Source organism: Schistocerca nitens, chromosome 8 (assembly GCF_023898315.1).
Source record: "Schistocerca nitens isolate TAMUIC-IGC-003100 chromosome 8, iqSchNite1.1, whole genome shotgun sequence".
Lineage (NCBI taxonomy): Eukaryota > Metazoa > Arthropoda > Insecta > Orthoptera > Acrididae > Schistocerca > Schistocerca nitens.
Window position 1 is genome coordinate 635126458 of NC_064621.1, and position 22097 is coordinate 635148554.

General features: G+C 44.5%; 1 protein-coding gene across 1 annotated transcript in view; it reads right to left on the bottom strand.

Annotated features, from left to right (window-relative positions):
• LOC126199332 (nuclear cap-binding protein subunit 1) overlaps positions 1 to 22097 on the bottom strand; it is a 204867-nt gene that overhangs the window by 163902 nt on the left and 18868 nt on the right. Inside the window, exon 3 of the mRNA XM_049936182.1 lies at positions 1834 to 2019. Within this exon, the coding sequence (XP_049792139.1) occupies positions 1834 to 2019 (186 nt within the window). The remainder of the gene's footprint in view (positions 1 to 1833; positions 2020 to 22097) is intronic.

The following is a 22097-nucleotide window of genomic DNA, read 5'->3' on the forward strand; positions in this document are numbered from 1 at the left end:
ATGTAATTCTCCTGTAGCTTAATGTGTCATTCCTTTGTTACCTGCAGGATTAGACAATAGTTTGGAGGCCCTTGTCCTGATACTGCACAGCCCTCAAATTACAGCAAGATATGTGATAACAGAACAAAACATGGCCGACACACCTCCCTTTTGAACTGATGGGTCTACTTGATTAAGACACTCATTGGTATCAAGCCATCACCGCGAACCTTCTATCAAGATCAGGCATCAGACAAATCCTGCAGTCAGTGTTGAGAAATTTATGTCATCAATCTATGTCGTCATCTTCACGCATCATGATGCCGTGGGGTTAGTACTGCTGTTTATAACAGAAGCTTAGAGGACAAATCGATCATGTCGAAATGGTTGTGTACTGTCTGGGTGTACACAATGCTTCCAGTTACCTCCAGAGAGGCAGTTCACAATTCTGTTGCAATCTTCTTGGGGTGCCTACAAAACCATAATTTGCAGGTAGTGGCCTCAGCTGGTGTTGTTGACTGTGAGGGATCATTATAAGGCAAATTTTCACCTTTTTGTATCTCACAATAGTGGCTGAAATGTTCCAATTCGGTCACTACAGTGTACACCAATTTGGCAGCCAAATTTCTATTGCAACAATCCTTACTCTTACTTTGTTACTTACTCATTTTCTTTTGGCCCCACAAACCACAGTCACTTTCTGGCCTTGTAAATAGCCTCATCTGTAGCATTCTGTCCTTCCCTAGTTAAAAGTATCTGAATATCCCCAGCCATCTGGTCTCTTCATCTTATTTTTGGTCTGGGTTTCTTCTCTGACACTTCTCTTCTACAGATGTAGCCAGCCCATCTCAGTCTCCTTGTCTAGGCTTCCACAACATTTGAATCTTTACATAGCTCCCTGAGCCTCCTGTTCCATATTCAGTGCCTTCTCCTCCCTTATAAATTGGTCCAAATATCTTCTGCAGTATTTTATTTTCAAAAATATTTATCTTTCACTCTGTATGCTTACCTATTCTCCATATTTCTGCCTCATTTAGAAATACTTAGTGTAAAGTGACAAAGCTTAAAATGACACTTTACGGCATCTTGACAGAATGAACAGTGAACACAATCATCACTGTCCCACTTATGCTTCTGGACAAGGCATTATCTATGGAACTGCACTGAAAATTAAGGTTTACCTTTACAATTGTTATACAGGTGGCTGCAAGCAGTGGTTTCCTATGGTAAAGAAAGTGCTGAGAAAGAAAAACAAATTCTGCAAATCAAGGGGATGATGCACAACTTTTTTTAGCAATTTATCAACAAATGGTTCAAACGGCTCTAAGTACTATGGAACTTAACATCAGAGGTCATCAGTCCCCCAGACTTAGAACTACTTAAACCTAACTAACCTAAGGACATCACACACATCCATGCCCGAGGCAGGATTTGAACCTGCAACCGTAGCAGCAGCGCAGTTCTGGACTGAAGCGCCTAGAACCACTCGGCCACAGCGGCCGACCAATTTATTAACAGGTTAAGTCTGAATAAAATCACTCGAGATTTGGCTACTATTCATAAAGCTTTTCTAAATTTCTCTTGAGGTTTAGTTATTTATTCTGAAAGTGTTATATTAGGTAAACATGGTCATCAGGCTACGTTACAGATCAATCTGTTACCATGACATTTATTTCACCAACTCACAACCAAGTTGTCACTTTATAACCTAACTTTGACCTCATGTTATGCTACATGTCATTTGTAGCCACAACCAAGATTTTGATGGTGTGGAGCTATCATACCATAACCAGAGTTTCAACGAAAAAGTCTTGAACTTTATTAGGTTAAAAGTCATAAAAATAAAAACCTCACCTCACCACCAAAATTATAATTCTTTGCATTGAGCAATCCCACCAGTGTAGTGTAGATTGTACATTTCTCAGGCATTTTGATAGCACAATCTGTAAGTATACGAAGTATCTTGGTGCGAAAAGTTGCTAAATCTGCCTCCAGTACACTTGCAAGTCCTTCCAAATTACTCTCCAGTGATGAGGTGCTCTGTAAATTAATTGCAGTTACCATTAACACAAACTATGAACATTTGCTCAAATCACTCTCTCTCCAAAACCATAACAACATTACAAGATCATGTGAAATTAGGCTTTGAAGATATCTGAGCAGTAACAGGTAGTCCACTAATATGGAAACTATGGTAATAACTACAATATCAAATAATAATAAGAAAAAACTACTACAATGGAAGATGCTGGAACTTTTGAAATCATGGGTTTCTTTTCCTGGCAAAAGAAAACTGCAAGCTGGAGGAAATGAATCTATTGAAGAACTGAACAAAAGTTATTCGGACCACCAGGTTGAGGAAACATAGTATGACAAGACAAGAGATAAATCTACAATGCAAAGGTAACAATACATGAGACCTGAAAATTTTTGAAGCTGCAAGTGGTAGTTAACAAATAAAGATAGACAAAAATGTGATACTGGTCAACAGAAAGCAGCCATAAAACATAAGAGAGATGAAAAGCGAAAATTATTGCAGAAAGGGTGGGGGGGGGGGGGTTTATAATGAGGGAGATGACAGGGTTAAGCTGGGTGGCAATTATATTTTGTAGAGCAAATTCTCACCAAGTTCTCCCGTGCTGGTGTTTGGAGGAAGAGTCCAAATTATCCATACAGGATTTTATCTTTCATTAATCCCTTCCCCTCAGCATCCTCACCTCCTGGTATCAAACTTAAAGGTTTGTTTTCTTTCATTTAAAATCTATTTATTACCCATTTTCCAACCAAGTCCTAAAGATTAAAAGAGGAAGTAAAGAAGTGAGAAAAAGTTTGGGTTTTCTGCCTTGCAGACTATGAGGTCATTAGAGATGGAGCACAAACTTGGGTTGGGGAACCAAGGGGAAAGAAACTGGCTGTGGGTTTTTTCAAAGGAACCATCTTGGTAATCACATTAAATTATTTAACAGAAACAGGAAAAATGTAATTCCGGATGGCTGTGCAAGGTATTCAGTTTTTATGTTTGAATGACTGGAATAATTTCAACTAAACTTGGTACATCTATTACTTGGTTGTTGGTACACACAAACAGTGGCTGGAGAAACAGTGACATGTAAGCAAAAGGAAATTTCAACCAAATGCATTTATATGGCTTACTACCTAGGAAAAAAAATACTTTTGGAGTAAGACACCCTTAGCTTCACTAGGAATTGGGTAGGTGATGTGAAGGTGGTGCCATACAAAGATAATCAAATATGATTGATATTAGTGTCAAATATGTGTTTTTTAAGTTGCTACACTAACTGGCGAGTCTCAGTAACATTAATTGATGACAGCCCTGATAGGAAATGATCCTTAGTGGTGGGTGTGGAATGACTAGTAAACCATAAATGTGAAATATGAGGAGCATTTTCAACTGAACTTTATACACATATCATTTAACGTTGGGAAAGAACCACTTGTTAGATGCACCTAGAACACTTTGGTACAAGGGTGGGAAGTGGGGAGATGGTGGCCTGGTTGATGAGGTCCAATTTAAAAGTAACTTAACAGGATAAGGAGGGAGCAATATAGTATTTACCCCACAGAACTTATTCACTCTAGGTGGTTTCCCTTTTCATTTGAAGAGATTGCAATCTTCTCACTTGTGTTCTCAATCACCTATAAATTGCAAGAGAAGGTCTCTTAAGTACAGTGGAATGGAATCGAGATCATCATATTGCTTCAATGGCAATTTTATGTCGCTTGTTCAGAGATGGGTTCACATAGTAATTTATTTGTTTTTCCATCTGTGAGGGAAACTGAAAGTATACTACAGTATATAACAATGTTTTGTTCTAAATTAATATTACAATGAATTTGTAATATATTTTATTTTACTCGTGGAAAAATGCTCCTATCGGAGAACAAAAATGTCTGACTGAAAAGTGGAGTACCAGCTGCCTCATTCTACCTTCCTCAGCACCTTTAAAAATTTCCCAAAAATATTGGCATGCGAGCATATCCACGCTCTTTATAACATGCAACTCATTTCTCACTCCCACAAACTGCCCTAGCTGAAACTTGCTCATACTCACTGGTCCATCATTGCAAATCTCTCATGCCCATCTACTCCAAATTTCCCATTCTCACTCACTCATTCAGCGCATCTCGTTTTCATTATCTCTTTCTTTCTCTCTAACTGTCACTGTCCCTTGTCTCACAGTCGCAGTCTCCTTTGTTCTGCCCTATGAACACTGTCTCCTCTCACTATCACTGTCTCCCTCTTACTCTCTCTTACTGCTGATACCTCATTCCTTCCTTTCTTGCCACTGCTGCTGTCTCTTCTTACTGCCTCCTTTGTTATCACTGTCATAGACTTTGTCTCTCGGTATCACTGGTTCTCACCCACTCCCACTTTCTCCTTTTCTTTATTCCTCTCGCAATGGCACTGTCTCCTTCACTCTTTTGCTCACACTGTTCTCTCTCACTGTCTACTATGTTCCACTGTCACTGTGTATCTCTCTTTCTCTCACTTTGCCACCGTCTCCTTCACTCATTCTATCTATACCACACCCACTGTCTACTATCTTGTAATATTCATTACTTCCCTGTCTCTTTCCCGTTGCCATTGTCTCCTCCTCTCTCAGCATAAAAATGTGTGATATGTTCGCATGTCAATATTTTTGCAAAAATTTTTAAAGGTTCCGAGGAAGGTATAAATGAGGCACCTGTAACCCCAATTTTCAGCCAGAGTCTTTTTAATAAAGCAGGGCATAGTCACCTTTTTTGTGCTCTGATAGGACTGTTTTTTCCCCTGGTTCCCTTCTTTTCACTGCCACAATAGGGCATGTCAATCATATGGAAAGAACTTGATAGGCCAGTAAAATTTTGATACTTTACTTAAATGAAACTGAAATAACCCTAAACTAATTTTACACTTCAGACCGGATTATACATGCACAAAAATTTTGCACGTGCTTCAGTACTACAACATGGAGTTCCCAGGACCCTTTTGATGATAACAGAGACATTTTACATCATATTTCTCTGTGCCACATCACTTTATAAACTATGATTTTGCCCCACACCACATTTTACAGGCACAAGTATGGTAACTTTGATCCTCTGTATCTCAGAAACTGATAAAGATGTCTACAAAATTTTCAAGGTTGTTTGAGACAGGAATCTTAGGAATATATCATAAACATTACACACATTTGCTATGCATAGCCATCTTGGAATCCTTGGTTGACTTCTGGTCTGCTGGTGACAGCAAAAATATAGTAAAAAACCCTTTTTTTTAGGGTTTTCTGAGGAACTACCCATGAACTAATGGTATATACATAAGTCCCATCAAGCCCACATCAAATGCAAAAAGAAGCACCTGATTTTCTATATTTGCCTACGCAGGAGGAAGTGTATACTGTTCATACTTTGTCCCTGTACTGTAGGATCGTAACACTAAGACTATCCTTCTGTTGGATATATGGATGGCCCAGAGCCCAAGAGCTGCTCAAAACCCTTGACTATACATTTTTATCACCAACAGAACCCATAATATGAGCACGGGAAAATTTCGCTTTTATGCATGGTGTTTTAGAACATATTGGTAAGCATGCTGTTGTATGCACTTACAGTTTTCAAAGCATATAATGTAAGATGGAGTTAAACTGGGCAACTGCGGATAATAAGGTACTTTGGAAACAAAAGTACACATTTATATGGATATGTGGCACAGGTATATTAGTTTGGTCCTGAAATGAAACACTAGGCAAGAGACTAGCTATACCTTACACAATGATAATTCTCCAACAAATATGGAAAAACGTTAGCTTGAGTGGGAAAATAATACTGTCCACATTTTTGTCGTAAGGCAAGAAAAAAGACAAAGGTTAAGGAGTTTCAGATCTAAATAAATTTTCAACCTCTCCATAGAACCAATCCACCTCAATTAGACCAGCATGTGGTAGGAAAAACCCCAAAACCCAACTACCATGCGCTCACACCAAAACTAGTTTAAAACATTATAGCTGAGAATATTTTGGAAAACCAGTTCCACTCTCCATGAGTTGTCTGTCGATGTCAGAGGTAAAGAACCTGGAAGATGATGCTTAGCATGGAGCCAGGAGGAGGGGGCTTTACACCACGTTGTTAGCTATTGTCTGTAAGGTTCTGCAACAAGAATGTGGGAGTGGCTCATTAAATAACATAAAACTGTGTGTTAATTTAGTGTGACTGATGCAAAGGCATAGAACCATGGATTTCTACCTGCAGGAAGGGAAAGTGGAGTGGCCTGTAGCAGTAATCTTCCTGATTTATTAGATGGGGCAATAGTCCACCAGATGTTATCCCATCTCCAAGTGGGAAGAGGTCTTATTTGCACCTGCAAATCTACGCCTGGGTTCATCAAAGTAAATGTTAGGAAAGTAATCGCTTGTCTAGACAAACAAGTCAGTCAATTCACAGTTTGTTCCCTGGGAAACACAAATGATTTAGGACCCAGAGAACGACAACTGTGCAGGCAGTATGACTCAGGTCAGAGAGAAAGTCATGAATAACAGATATCAAAAAGAACAACATTGGTCAAAAGCCTGCAGACTGCTCAATGAGTCACTACAAATAAAATGTGGTCAAGAAAGATCTGTTTAACAGAACACTTGGCTCTGATAACGGCTGTCAGATCTGCCGTAAAGTAAAACATGTTTCCAGCAACAAACGTTGTTTCTAACTAGCAGGAGACATGAAAGCATATACTGGCTTTTCCATGGTTTTACAGCTGTCAATAAAAATCACAGTAGTACCCTGCTACTCCTGAACAGCTGACTAGGACAGACACCAAAAGGTGAATGGGGCAACAGTAACTTTAAGCCCTTGAAATAGATCAGTTCTAATTCGTTAATCCAGGTACTAACCAGAGAGAGGGCAGAAGGGTTGTGAGAAAACACAAGGATCACATTCTAAAGAGGTTAGGCGGAGGTTCCATCAGAGGGCATTCCAAATGGTAATCCACCTGAGGGCAGATGCGGGTGGGGGTGTGTGTTCAAATACCCTTTTAACCAGAAGAAATTTGATATGCTACATTATTAGGAAATTGTCAGATGCGATTGTGTACACGAGTGAGAGTTGGTAAAATAGGAACTAAAGATGGAATATCTCCACTTCGCCTGTCTGTATGACTTGTCCGTAAAGCACCACTGGACAACCATATTCCACTATGACGATTAGCTACAAAAATTTGAAAGCTGAAGATACCAGTGACCTACAGATATGGCAACTATAGCCTATTCAGGGTGAGACCAGGGCCTGGTAAATATACAGAGTAACACCAGCCACATCCCAAAAGGTGTGGGCAATGAAGCAGGCAGCATTAAGGTTTTGCATGCAAATAGTCTTTCGTGGATGAATTAGGGGCAGCCATGTCAGCTTCTTACCAAAGTGTGGTACCAATAACTCTTAACTGTGAAACAACACACAAGTCCTAGGCATTCAAAAAGAATTCTGGCTCAGGATGGGCAGTGGTACGATGACAGAAAAGACTTACATTCTTGCAGGAGAGAAATGGAAGCCATGCAAAAGGGTCCAAGCAGAGTTCCTTCAGAGACATCTTGGGGCAGGCATTCAGCCAAAGTTACAGATTGGGAGCTGTACCAAATGCAAAAGCCATTGACATACAGTGCAGGAGATACGAGCAGCCCGACAGAGGTCGCACGCTCACCGATGGAGATGAGGAGTGTGTGACACTCGGGACAGGGTCAAGTGCTATGCTGTTCTGTTGGACCTGTGGAGAGCTCAGTAAGTACCAACTCGATCACAGTGCAACTGGTGGTATAAAAACTGGTGAATAAATATTGGTAGGGAGCCTCAAAGGGCCCAATCATGGAGGATAAAGAAAAAGCTTGTCGGAATGCTGTTCCCAACCTAAATAGACGGTTGGCTGTGGATCACCCCTCCCAGAAACAACAATGATAGGAGGACAAAAGGCCCCACGATTTGAGCACCAGCATAGTTGATGGGCTACCATCCTTTCAAGCAGTGTTCTGAGGACAGTTGTGACGCAAAAGAGTTGGTAGCTGTTGATGGACAATGGGTGTTTGCCTTGTTTAAGGACTGGGACAATGATACTATCTCACCACTTCGATTGTAAAACACCTACTAGCCACATCCAGTTGAAGACACTGACTAGATTGAGTATTTCAGTATAATGTAGCCAGCCCCTCACTGGGCCATTATGACCACCATCATTACCAATGTATCCCGCAGGTTGTCTTGTGGCTGGACTGTAGGCATTTCCTCATCAGAGATGCCTGTTTCCCGCTATGCTGTGCACACACTACCTATAGTGGTGCTGTGATCTCAAACTACTGTCTTCGTCTGCAGTCACGTGGCTAGACACATCTGCACACCCACTATTCATAATGGCACTGTGATCAGTCATGTGATTATGCTCATATTTATTCGCCAGCCTTTATAGGATGAGACAAGGACACGAGCAGGTAGTCAGTTCATCTGCTCTGGGCAATTATGCCAGCCACTTGCTGCCCATCAGTGAGAGCCTCATCGTCCATCTTGATGGCCCTGGGTATTGCCACCACATCCTCAGGGGCCACCACCTGTCAAGCCATCGCACTTATCGGTCCCCAACGCCTGCTGACGTTGTCCCTGGTTCATCGGCTCTGCACTAGGGAACTCCGTCGGCACCATCGATCATGTGGTGTCACCGCCAGTCACTACACTTGCCAGGTGGTAGCCTTTAAATCGGCCGCGGTCCGTTAGTATACGTCGGACCCGCGTGTCGCCACTATCGGTGACTGCAGACCGAGCGCTGCCACACGGCAGGTCTAGAGAGATTTCCTAGCACTCGCCCCAGTTGTACAACCGACTTTGCTAGCGGTGGTTCACTGACAAAATACGTTCTCATTTGCCGAGACGATAGTTAGCACAGCCTTCAGCTACGTCATTTGCTACGACCTAGCAAGGCGCCATTATCAGTTGCTATTGATATTGTAAAGAATGTACAGACAAGAGCTACGTTCAACATTAATGGATTAAAGTTAAGTATTCCACCAGTTACATCCTTTTTTTCTAGTCTAACTACCTTGTCCTATTCCAGACCTCTCGCCAGCCTGCGTGAGCTTAAACGCGTGCCTTTCGGCTTCCTCCAAACCCCGTGGGTTGGCTCCTGCCAATCCACAACAGATCACATTTCATGTTGCTGGTCATACTCCTTCCTCCCAGGTGCTACTGACACACACAGCTGGCCCAGTGGCCCCACTGAATCCATGTGGCCACTGATGATTAAGCACTGCTTTGGTAGCAGTTGTCACTGCCTGTCGATGCCTGCCACTGCTGTAGCAAGCTCAATAGGTCATTGACAGTGTCAGCCTCACTCGGCACCAGTCAAACCCCTTTCATTGCAATACTGACACCACCGTTGCAAACTGACACTGCTGCTGGCTCATTGGGCTACCAATGCTGCCAGCCTCACCGGACATCACTTGCGTACCCTCTGCCCACAGTGTCAAACACTGGGTGCCTGCCACATTCTACACGGCATCACTGAGTGCCATGTAAGTCCACGTCACAGCACCATGCTGGATCTAGACTCCTCCTTGATGAGCCTCTGATATGAAACTATCAGACTTACGTATTGTTAACCAATGTACAATAACCTCTTGCATTTATCATCCGTGATCAGTTGTTACATCCTAAGCCATTGCCACTCCACTGTGCAAGGACATAAAAACTGCATCAAACAGATATATGCACCTCATCTCACCTGCTGCATAAAAGGTGGCGATGAGGTGTTCCACGGACACCACAGTGCACTGGTTGCAGATGCGGCTGTTGACTCTGATTTCACACGCCTTGCCTCACTTGCCACCACTGCCCAGCTCAAACCCAATGCCCACTGTCCCTCTGACTGTTGCCATGGGTGGAATCTTGCTATCATGGGCTACCAACATCCGTTGTTCAAGTGACATGGCAGTCCCATCGCTGGTCACCGTAAATTGTGCCTTGTCCTACTTGAGTCCTGGCCATGCCAGCAGCTTCCAGAGACCCAGTCATCCCATCGGCGGCTGCTATGGGTCAACCTACGATCCCCTCAACTGCCGAAGCCCACCACACTGGAAAAGTCTTGCTCCCATTGGCCATCTCAGCAAGTGCTGCAGAGGTGCTAGGATCCTGAGGTCAACCCTGGTAGATTGTCCACCTGCAGTCAACAACTGGCAATGCATTCCTGCACATGTTCCAGTGTCTTGGCTGCGCTATCAGCATCCCACTTGAAGCAGCATCGACCTCTCAGCATAAAGCTGAGCCCCCAGTGACCTTTTGCACACTTGCTGCTGTGCTGATGTTCTGCTGGTACCTTCGTGTGTGTGGCACCCATCAATGTTGGGGTTATGTCACCCACTGGCTACTGCCAACCCTTCAATGCTTCTTCGGGCTGTCAGCATTCTTCCCGTTGCCCACTGATAACTTGTCTCACCATTTCCTGTCGTTGGACGCCCATCAGTCCTTCTGGAGCTCATCTATGCCTTCTCTGTGTCTTTGGAAATTCCACACCTCACACCCATTGGCTGCCCTGCTGAGTGCATTGTGTTTCCAGCCATCACCTCTTTTCTGGGTGCCTGGACATTATACTACCTCTCTTTTCAGTAGTGCTACTCTCGATGTTGCCCTTACCTTACTCTTTTGTCCATGATACACCTGTTGATGTATTTTTTGTTGCTTTGGGACTCGTTCATGGCCATCCCTTTTTGTTTTGCGTGTTTTCCGCATACCATATGTTTCTTGGATCCCGCCGCGTCCCCCGTTAGTTAAACCTTCACTCCCTGCAGGCACTGATGCTCTTCTAGCCTGTTCTGCCCTTTCGTCACATTTTGGCACTCCTCTGTGCCCTCTGCCCAAGGCCTTTGACTCTTTGTTATTTTTCTTTCAGCCAATTTTATGCCACCATCTCTGCCTAAGGAGGAAGGAGTATTGTAGCCAGCCCCTCACTGGACCACTATATCGACAAGCAAACCCTTGCGTCCTGCGCGAGTTGCCTAGTGGCCGGGCTGTAGGCATTTCCTCATCACAGGGGCCATCCCCCCCCCCCCCCTCCTCCCCATCCCCCCATGCTGTGCACACATACTCTATAGTGGTGCTATGATCTCTGAACTACTTTCTCACTGCGACCACATATCTAGAGCCATCTGTGGCCACAACGTCCGTCGAGAGGTTTTAACAATGGAAAATTGTACTGAAATGCAGGAGGATCTGCAGCGAATTGACGCATGGTGCAGGGAATGGCAATTGAATCTCAATGTAGACAAGTGTAATGTGCTGCGAATACATAGAAAGATAGATCCCTTATCATTTAGCTACAAAATAGCAGGTCAGCAACTGGAAGCAGTTAATTCCATAAATTATCTGGGAGTACGCATTAGGAGTGATTTAAAATGGAATTATCATATGAAGTTAATCGTCAGTAAAGCAGATGCTAGACTGAGATTCATTGGAAGAATCCTAAAGAAATGCAATCGGAAAACAAAGGAAGTAGGTTACAGTACCCTTGTTCGCCCACTGCTCGAATACTGCTCAGCAGTGTGAGATCTGTACCAGATAGGGTTGATAGAAGAGATAGAGAAGATCCAACGGAGAGCAGCGCGTTTTGTTACAGGATCATTTAGTAATCGCGAAAGTGTTACCGAGATGATAGATAAACTCCAGTGGAAGACTCTGCAGCAGAGACGCTCAGTTGCTCGGTACGGGCTTTTGTTGAAGTTTCGAGAACATACCTTCACCGAAGAGTCAAGCAGTATATTGCTCCCTCCTACGTATATCTCGCTAAGAGACCATGAGGATAAAATCAGAGATATTAGAGCCCACACAGAAGCATACTGACAATCCTTCTTTCCACAAACAATACGAGACTGGAATAGAAGGGAGAACCGATAGAGGTACTCAAGGTACCCTACACCACACACCGCCAGGTGGCTTGCGGAGTATGGATGTAGATGTAGATGTAGATGTAGAATGACACTGTGATCAGCCATGTGATCGTCTTCATATCAATCTGTCTGCCTTTATAGGCTGTGACAAGGCCACCAGCAGGCAGTCAGTTGCTCTGCCTGGGCAATTATGCCGGCCGCTTGTGGCCCATCAGTCAGAGCCTCATCATTCAACTCACTGGCCAGCGGAGTTGCTGCAACCTCGGGGGCTGCCACTGTTCAGCCAGCGCTACCAGATGCCTGCCGATGTTGTCCCTGGTTCATCGGCTCTGCACCATCACACTCTGCTGGCGTATCTGTGTACTGGGAGGCACTGCTGGTCAAATGCTTTCCTCCCAGCTTACGACGACACCAAATGGTGGCCCGTCCAGTTCGAGGCTACCGGGCGGCTGCTGCTGATCGAGTGCTGCCTCGCCAGCAGTTGTCACTGCCTGTTGACGCCTGCCACTGCTGCAGCCAGCTCATTGGGCTACCAACACTGCCAGCCTCATTGGGCACCAGTCACATTCCTCTCCTTGCAGCTTCAATCGCCAGATGCCTACTGACGCTGCCATCCCTCAGAGTACCACTCCCATCGCCAACCGATGCTGCAGTCAGCTCACTGGGCTACCAACAGTGCAAGCCTCGCCGAGCACCAGTCGCATCACCGGGCATCAGCTACATCCACGCCACAGAACTACACCGTGTTCAGACTATACCTGGAAGAGCCTCTAATATTATAATATCAGATGTCATCTACTGTTAACCACTGTGCAATAACTCTTGCAGATATCACACAGAAACTTCTGTAACTTCCTGTGTCCTTGCCACTGTGCAAGGACATAAAACAGTATCATCATATGTTGGCTCATCTGATCATAAATTGAATCAGAGCCTGGTGCTGTATCGTGTGGTATGCCCAGAGTCTGAAGCAGTCCTCAGTCAGTGAAACATGCACTACATATTTCTGCATGACAGGGTGAAAGATAGAGGGATGGCTTCATCTTGTTTTTTTATGCACTGGAAAGGCAGCCAGGTAAGAACAGGGCGATACAGTTGTAAAATGGGTCACAAAGTGTTCGGCAAGAACTGACTTGTCAGTATATATATCACCCTGAAGGAGGAGATCCGGGACATTTGTTGAGCTTTAGTGGTCTAACAGACTAAGGAGCATGGCCTACATCTTGGAAGGAAAGGCATATGTTTTCAAGGAGGAGATGTAGTGGTTCCAGCATTCCTTCTTATTGTATTTAATCAGACGGCGAGCCTTAACAAAGGTGATGAGTGGTTTGTGAAGAATAGTGCTTGATATCTTGCAGGGCCCTTAGATGATCCTGAATATTTGTTTCAATGTCTTAATTCACCACGGAGCCAGATGGAGGAGGAGTGGGACCGTAGAAAGTAGGACAGCAGTTCCAGCAGTGAGGATGATTGCATCGGAATCTGAGACAACTTCGACAATCTCATCGTTGCAACCTGACGGACAGGCGGCCAAGGTAATGGCACAGGTTTACAACTGCCATTTGGCTGTTCAGAAAGCCCAGTATAGTAAGTGATGTGTCAGGTGGTGACAAGGAAGTTACATAATCATCAGAAAGTGGCCGCTGTGCACCATTATGCACAAGATCGGAAAGAAGCTGGTCAATCTGAAGGCCACTATCAGAAGAAGTGGTACTTCCCCAAAGGAAGTAATGTGCTCTGAAATCTCCACATAAGGGAAAAGGAGTGGGGAGTTTCTGGATTACGGTAGTCATCACGTGCTAAGTAAGTGCCTTATCTGGAGGTAAATAAACATTACAATCGTTAATGACTGCGGTTGTCTGCACTCATACAGCTATGCTTCCAATGTGGCACGAAGGTGAATCTGATCACTGACGACATCTGTATGGTGCTGACAGAATGTGCGGTAAGCTTGAAGAGCTGGGAAATGGGCATCAGTGAGGTGCGTTTCTTGAAGGGCAACAAAGATCGTAGAACAGGAGAAAATTAATAGTTGTAATTCTGGCAACTGACAGTAATATTCATTTCAGTTCCAGTGGATCATCACATTGGAGTGCTTCGGTTAGGCACAAAGAGGCTATACTCTGATTAAAACTACTTTGTGATTGACAGACTACAGTGATGTGGGGCAGTGTTGCCGGCATGCAGCCAGCCACATGTGACACAGCTCTGCAGGTACCAACAAAACAGGCAATAAAGCGAGCATGTGGCACTCCACAAAGAACAATAACTGACTGGGAGTTGGTACTTAACACCTGACTATCTGAAACATCAGTCACAATGTAAGTCTAATCGGAGTATAGGAGGACAGGTCATGCCCCACAATCACCTCCTGTAAATGGTGGAGGTTGTGACAAAGCAAGTAGGGATAATTTTAATTCCCCTCTTGTTTTGCCATCTGCCTCCTTAAACTCGTTTTTTCACTTTTAACAATTTGCCATTAACATACATGAATATAATCTGAATTTTCATAAAAGAAAAAGGCTGGCCCTTAGTTTAAAAGAATATAACACAAGATCTAATTCTGTACTTAGTTTTATGTATGTAATTGATCCTCTGATTTATTTCAACTATTCCTAGTTCATACTTTCTTTATAGGGCGAAATCAGTAATTGTTTCGTACCTTACATGCTATTGTTGATGTATAAACAAATATAAATTCTGTACTAATTATAAACATTTGGAAGATGAAATACAAGTAATCTTAAAGTATCTATTTGGCTATATTCGAAAACATGTTAGCAAAGCGTGCCCTTAATTAATTCCCAAGTAATTTTCAGTTGTGTCAAAAGTAATGTTTGTGTAACGATATTTGTTAATTTCATTAATTAAACAAATAATTCAGCCTAACTCTTGCAGTAGAAGAACTGTTAAAAACACGGAATTTTTCGACGCATTCAGTTAATTTAATGAGTTAAGTTTTAATTGTAATTTCTGAAAATGTAACTTTAAACAACGTGTAGTTTCACGGCCGAGTTTCAGACGAGGAACCTGTGTCGGTTAGAACGACAACAACGACTGTCTTAACAGTGAAGAGAACTGCGAACTTTGTGGTCATGTTTTTACTGCTCATAGATGTTCAACAGTAAACTATTGTAGCAGTATGTAGAGGTTCACCTGCCAACTATTAATGGGGCTTATGGAAAGTTAAACAATAGTGCACTGGCCACATAACTGTGTATTATTGGGGTGTTGTGAAAAGTGATAGTAAAAGACTGTGAAAGGCAACTGTGCGTCTGTCGGCTACATTATTCACTGTAGTCAGTGTCCAAATTAGCAACCCCATTTTTCAGCCAGTGTAGCAACGCAGTACGTCGACACCGAGGACAACAAGCGAAGAAAATAAAAGCACGTGGAACTGCTACAAGGTGGAACAACATCAATGGGCTCTAGTTCAAAGTCACAACTCTTTGCAGCCAAAACTCTTGTAAGAGTTTATCTGTTGTGCATGTAGGAACAGAAGAAGAGCAAGCAGACTTGGGACCCACAGTCCACGGCACATTCAGCCACCAGCTGGTGTCGGGTCTCCTGTCGGTAGAATTCTGGGGAGAGGGAGCTCGAAAGGGAGCCCGTCATTGATAGACGTCGTCGTTCTAGTTGGATGTATTGAGTGACTTCCACAGACAGTGCTGCCAGACCCATTAAGAGGAGGTCGTATCACCCCAGTGGTCACTTTTATTTGTGGGACTACCAGATGCCGATGTTAAGGTAGAATCAGGGTTGCCACAAGTTTCCCCAAGTGAAATTCCCTGATTTCTACACAAGTTTTAGCATTTTTCCCAGACAAATTTTGAGATTGATTAATAGAAAGAGTTTATGGGACCAAACGGCAAGATCCTCAGTCCTGCAATTACAAAGTTACTCGCAGAAGAAAGAGGGTCTGCTAAAAGTGGATGGATCCAGTAATGGGAGTCAAACTATAAAACAAGGAAGTTAAAACACACACAGTAAAAGGCATAAAAGATCAGATCAAATCTAAAAACTGGAAAAAATTATCTTTCCACTGAGGAGTGGTCATGGGGTCCCAGTCTGAGAAAATGTGCTGGGAAGGAGGCCCCAACCACAACCACAACCATCCTGCCTCTGCTCCAGGAGTAAAGCAAAACCTTATATCTGGAAGTAAACAATTTCACAGAGGAAACTGAGGACCAGATCAACCATCCGTCAATTGTCTGCTAATATAAAAATTAAGGAAGGCAAAAGGCCATAAGAAGTATACATTCCACCAATATGTGGGATACCATCAGTCTGGCTCCACAACCATGTTGTGGGAGTGGTTCGCTACACAGGAGGAAAAAATGGATGAGCCTGGTACGACCATTGTGAAGACAGCATTAAGCAGTGGACTCCTTCTGAGAGGAGCGGGAGGAAAAGCACCGAAGCGCAGCAGCCTCCTTGATTGTGCGGAGTTTATTACTGAGAGCAGTAGTGCACCAGAAGTCATTCCACTTTTGGGCAAAGAGAGATTTGACATAGATCTGCACATCTGCAACTGGAGTCATGAAAGGGAATGGAGGATGAGTATCAGCTTATCTAGCCAAACAGTCAGCCAGTTCATTCTCTGGGATACCCATATGACTTGGGACCCAGAAAAAGCCAACTGAGTAGGCCAACTGAGCAGGCACAGCCAAAGGAGAGGAGGTCATTAATACAAGAGACCAAAGGATGACGAGAGTAGCAGGCTGCTCCATGAGTTGGTACATATTAAAACACTGTGGAGGGAGGCCTGAGTAACGGCTAGCTGCTCTGCTGTAAACACACTACATGGTTCCGGAAATAAATGGTGTTCTAAGCCAGTAGGAGACGTGAAAGCATATCCTGCTTTGCCTGTCGTCTTAGAAGCATCAGTGTAGAAGAAGACAGCACTCTGGAACTCTGCAAGGATGGAATGTACAAGACACCAAAACACAATAGGGGCGACAGAGACCTTAGGACCCTGGAATAGGTCGGTCCTAATCTGTTGTCTAGACATCACCCAAGAGGGAGTGTGAAAAGAAATACATGGGGCACATTTCTGTGAATGCAGATGGAGATCTGACAGGGGGAAGTGAGACACATTCCAACTGGCAATCTTACCCATGGGCAGTGATCAGGAGGGAGACGTCCCTCGCTTACAAAGAGGACAGAGAACACAGGATGGTCAGGGAATCTGTGAATAGGGATTGCGTAAGAAACCAGGAGATGGTTTCATCATATTTGTAGAGGGGGAATCCCCACTTCTATGAGGAGATTGTCAACAGGACTAGAGCGAAAGGTACAAATAGCTAGACATACCCAACAATGGTCACCAGGATCAGGTATTTTCAAGTGGAAGGAGCCACTGAGCCATAAACCTGACAACCATAATCTAGTCTGGGCAAGACAAGAGCACAGTAAAGATGGAGAAGAGTGGCATGGTCTACACCCCAAGATGCATGAGCCAGGAGGCAGATAGCACTAAGCTTCAGGCAGCGAATATGGGGCAGCCACATAAACTTTTTTTTAAAAAAAAAAAAAAAAAAAAAAAGCGCAAGAAATGGGACTGTGCTGCATCATTTAGAACTGGTCACCTAAATAAAATTCTGGATCAGGTTGTACTATGAATTGACAACAAAAATGCATAACCCACATTTTGGACAGAGAGAAAATTGAAAATTGGAAGCCAAGGGAGACAGCCCAAGGCAGGGGTCTGTCGGATGGTGCCTTGGAGCCAGCACTCAGCAGATATTACTAAGTGGCAGCTGCATCAGATGCAAAAATCGTCAACATACAACACTGAGATATATGAAGAACAACAGAGGTTACAAGTACATTGATGATTATGAGGAAAAGAGTATTGACACTTCATCCAGAACCCTCTGGGATACCATTGTCCTGAATCCGAGGGGTGCTGAGTGAAGTGCCAACTGGGACCTGGAAGGGCCGGTGGAATAAAAACTCGCGAAAAAAAATCAGAAGGGGCCTGCAAAAGCCCCAGTCACAGAGGGTACCTAAAATGTGATGATGCCAAGCTGTGTCGTATGCCTTATGTTAAGTCAAAGAAGAACCATGACAAGGTGCTGACCATTAGTAAAAGCCTGTCTGATTGTAGTTTCCAATCTGAGTAAATGGTCAGCTAGAGATTGTCCTTCCCAGAAGCCACATCAATATGTGACAAAAGGCCTCGAGATTCGAGTACCCTTCATAAATGGAAGATAACCATCCTCTCAATAAGTTTACAAAGTATGTTCATCAGGCTAATCGGGCGACAGCTGCCGAGCGACGTTGAGTTCTTCCCAGGCTTGTCTCACCACTGTGAGGGGAAGGTACCCATGAGCCAAATGTGACTAAAGACCTTGAGTAGATATTGCCTCTGTGTAAAGTCCAAGTGTTCGATCATCTGGTTGTGGATGGAATCTCGGCCTGGAGCTGTCATATGAAGAATTCCCATTCAGTGAAGGGTTCATTATAGAGTTCAGCTTGGTGAGGGTTGAAAGAGAAGGGGGGTCTGTTCAACTCCGTGTTTCTGCCAGAGAAAGGTGGCAGGATAGGAAGAGGACATCGATGCTGTCACAAAGTGTGTTGTGAGGTGTTCTGCAAAGACCAAAGGATCAGTAGACAGAGTGCCTTGGATGATAAGCTCTGGACAGTTGACTGTCGCTGGCAGCCCAGACGGTTACAGAGATTGGACCAAATCTGCAATGGTGAGCCATACGTCCCCAGGGAGGAAACATAGTGCTCCCAGCATTCCTTTTTACTCCACTTAATAAGGTAACAAGCATTAGCATGAAGACACTTAAAAGCGAGAAAGGTGTTGTTTAAATAACCGCAGCACCTGTCAGCAGTCCTGGACAGTGACTTCTATGTCCCTGGTCCAGCAAGGTACTGGTCGACAATGAGGGGGTCCTTTGGGTAGAGGGACAAGCAGTGCCAGCAGCATGAAGAATAATGGCACAGATGCCCTGCATGACCACATCAATGCAATTAGAGAGAGAGGTTTCGAAGTGCACAGCAGATGTATATAAAGTCCAACTAACCATGCAGAATGCCCAATGTGGCGGCGGCAGGTGAATGACAGAATCAGCAGAAAGTGGTCACTGTCACAAAGATCATCATGGGGTGACCAATGTAGGCAAGCCACGAGAGCAGGGGAGAAGATTGTGAGATTGATAGCAGTACAGGTGCAATGAGCTGCACTGAAGTGGGTAAGGGAAACGTCATTGAGGAGACACAAATCAAAGTCTGTAGTAAATTGGTCAAGTAGAAGACTCCTACCCAACAAAATGGCATGCCCCCACTGGGGGTGGTGTGCACTTAAGTCCCCAAGGAGGAGATACACGGGCAGGAGTTGCTGTATTAAGGTAGACAGTTCAACATAAAGAAGTGGCCGACCTGAAGGGAGGTAGACACTGCAAACAATGATTGCCGGAGTCATCTGCACTCTAAGCGCTATCACTTCCAGGTTGGAAGGAAGGGGGATCCAGTCACTAATGACTGCTGCGAACCAAAGTGCAGACCCCTCTAGATGCTACTCTGGGGCCAGCACAGTTCCAACAAAACGCCCAGTAACATCAAACATTAGAGAGTGATCATCACGAAAGTGAGTTTCTTGAAGAGCAAGACAGAACGAAGAGTAGGAGGAAACAAGGTGTTGTATTTCCGGGAGGTGGTGATAATATCCGTTGCAATTCCACTGGATTATCATGTGGTGAGAGTCCAAGTGATACATAAAGAAGCCAAGGGAAGGTCACGTCACTTGGTCGGCAGTCATCACTATCGAGGATGGAGTGACATTCATAAAAACTGGGTCTGATTTGGGATGACGTGGAGGGGGCGAAGCCCTCTGGGACGCCTCATCCTTTGAGTTACACTGCTTCTTCTTATTTTCCCTAGGAGGGAGGGAGAAGGCATTATCAGTATGATGTCAGGATGAGACAGAGAGAGTGAATTTGGGGCCCTCACAGTGCGGGTCTCTCCTCCATACCAAGGATGTAAGCTTTTTGTCCTGAGAATGCAGGGAATGAGTGTTTTGAGATGGAGCCCCATCCCTAGCAGGAGCCCGAGAAGAGAACTTTTTCCATTGTGAGGAAGAGGAAGAGGTGGAGGAGGAGGAGGAGGAGGAGGAGGAGGAGGAGGAGGAGGAGGAAGAGGAGGAGTGGTTCCTGGAGGGGAAGGGATGGGAGCTGCCGAGGGTGAGGAATGGGAAGTGGGGGCTGGATGGGGATAAGGGGGAGGGGTGAGGAGAGGAAGGCATAACTGAGGCAAAGGTAGGGGAGAGATTTACACAGTGAAGTCTGTCAAATTTCTTTCGGGCATCAATGTAGCTGAGATGGTCAAGGGTCTTTCTTTCCTGAATTCTTTTTTCCTTCATCTACACTGGACACTGGTGAGTGGGGAGAACGGAGAGCAGAGCAGTTTACACAGTTAGGCAGTGGGGTGCAAGGGCTCCCCATACATAGACATGAAGAGGGTGGCCACAGTCACCACAGATGGGAGTGGCATCGCATCGCGAGGACATGTGGCCAAACTTGAGGCAATGGAAGCAACGCGTGGGAGGTGGCATATACGGTTTCACATTGCATCTGTACACCATTACCTTGACCTTCTCAGGCAGGGTATGATCCTAAAATGCCTTGATGACAATGCCAGTGTCTATGCAACGGTCATTAGGGCCTTTCTGGGCACACTGGATGAAATGAACGCCATGCCATTCCACATTAGCCAAAAGTTCATCATCAAACACACATCCTGTGTCATACTGCGTGACTTGCGGGGAGCAATAGCCACGAGGTTGTCTCCTAAATGGTTGCAGGCACAGAGGGAGGCTGGCTGACTGGCAGAAGTTGTCTTTATAAGGAGAGAACCAGATCTAATCTTGCTTAATTACTCAACTTCAACTAACTTGTTCTCAGTATGTTCTACACAGAAAAGGGGTTTGGTGGCGGCAAAAGTCTCCCTATCAGTCCTGGTACAGACTGGGAACAATGTAAAGGGGTTTGCCCCAAGCCGGCTCGTCTGGCCCTCCTCCCATGGTGTATCCAAGGAGGGTAAGGCTGGAAAGGCAGAAACAGGAACTGAGACAGAACTATGTTAAGGAAGAGATGCGGCTGCAGTAGAGCAATCGGAGAGTTTAACACATTTCATGTGCCAAACATCAGCCTCGGTACCACCCACCACGAACAGGGGCTCACCTTGTGGGCACCACCCAGCCACAGCCATGGCCGCCTGGCAGGACAGTTGTTGCTGGGAGTTCCGATGTCCCGAAAAGGCAGGCAACCACTACTAGGCTTGCACAAGGCATTCACAGCACAGGTACCAGCAGTGTGATCACTGTGGTATCAGAGGCCTCAGCCAGATCATGGGCTGGCTACCAAGCTGGTGACATAGCAAAGAAGCAAAAGGGCTTTAGTGGGGAAAGGGGAAAAGGGAGAGGGAAGGGGCGGGGCGGGGGCAAGGTCGAGGGAGAGGAGGAGGGGGAGGGAGAGGAACCCCCGCCAAAGACAATAGGAAGGGAGTTCTTCCCCATCTGACTCACTCGACAGATTTCAAACCCCTGAGGCAGACCAAAATAGAAAACCCAAAAGAGATGGAAAAACAACGAACCAAAACTGCAAGATGAAGCAAAGTCATGAGGATAGCCAGGTCGACATAAAGACCACCACCAAGATGTGGAAAGGAAGGGGCAAAGGGAAAGGGAAGGAGAAGGAAGGGTACGGGAGAGCAGCCCGGAAACGAATAAAGGCTGTAATGCTCAGGGATCTGTGCGTCCCACACACGTACCCACAAAAGAGCTGTTGGCCTTCTGGGGAGACAAATTTAAAGATATCAAGGGTAAGTAAACACATAAGTTGACAAAAAATGTAAGGACTTCCGTATTTCTAAACATGTAAGCAAGAATCTTAACTACTAACATTAACATGTTTTGCACTGAACTGTTTTTAGATGGAGAAAGCAAGCCCAATGGTATGTATGTTTTATCAAGACCACTAATGTTATTTTATTTCAATAAAACAAACACATTTGGTGACAAAAATTCATATTTCACTTTAGTTGCAAGACAGATTTAAAATATCTTCACTGATTTCAGAAAAAAAGCAGGACTGTTGAAAGAAGTGTGCAAGGCAAAGAAGAGTTGTACAAACTAACACTGTAAGTGACTGCCAATAAAATGTTGGTTTTACTATGTTTGTTATTGTCGGTTATTGCCCA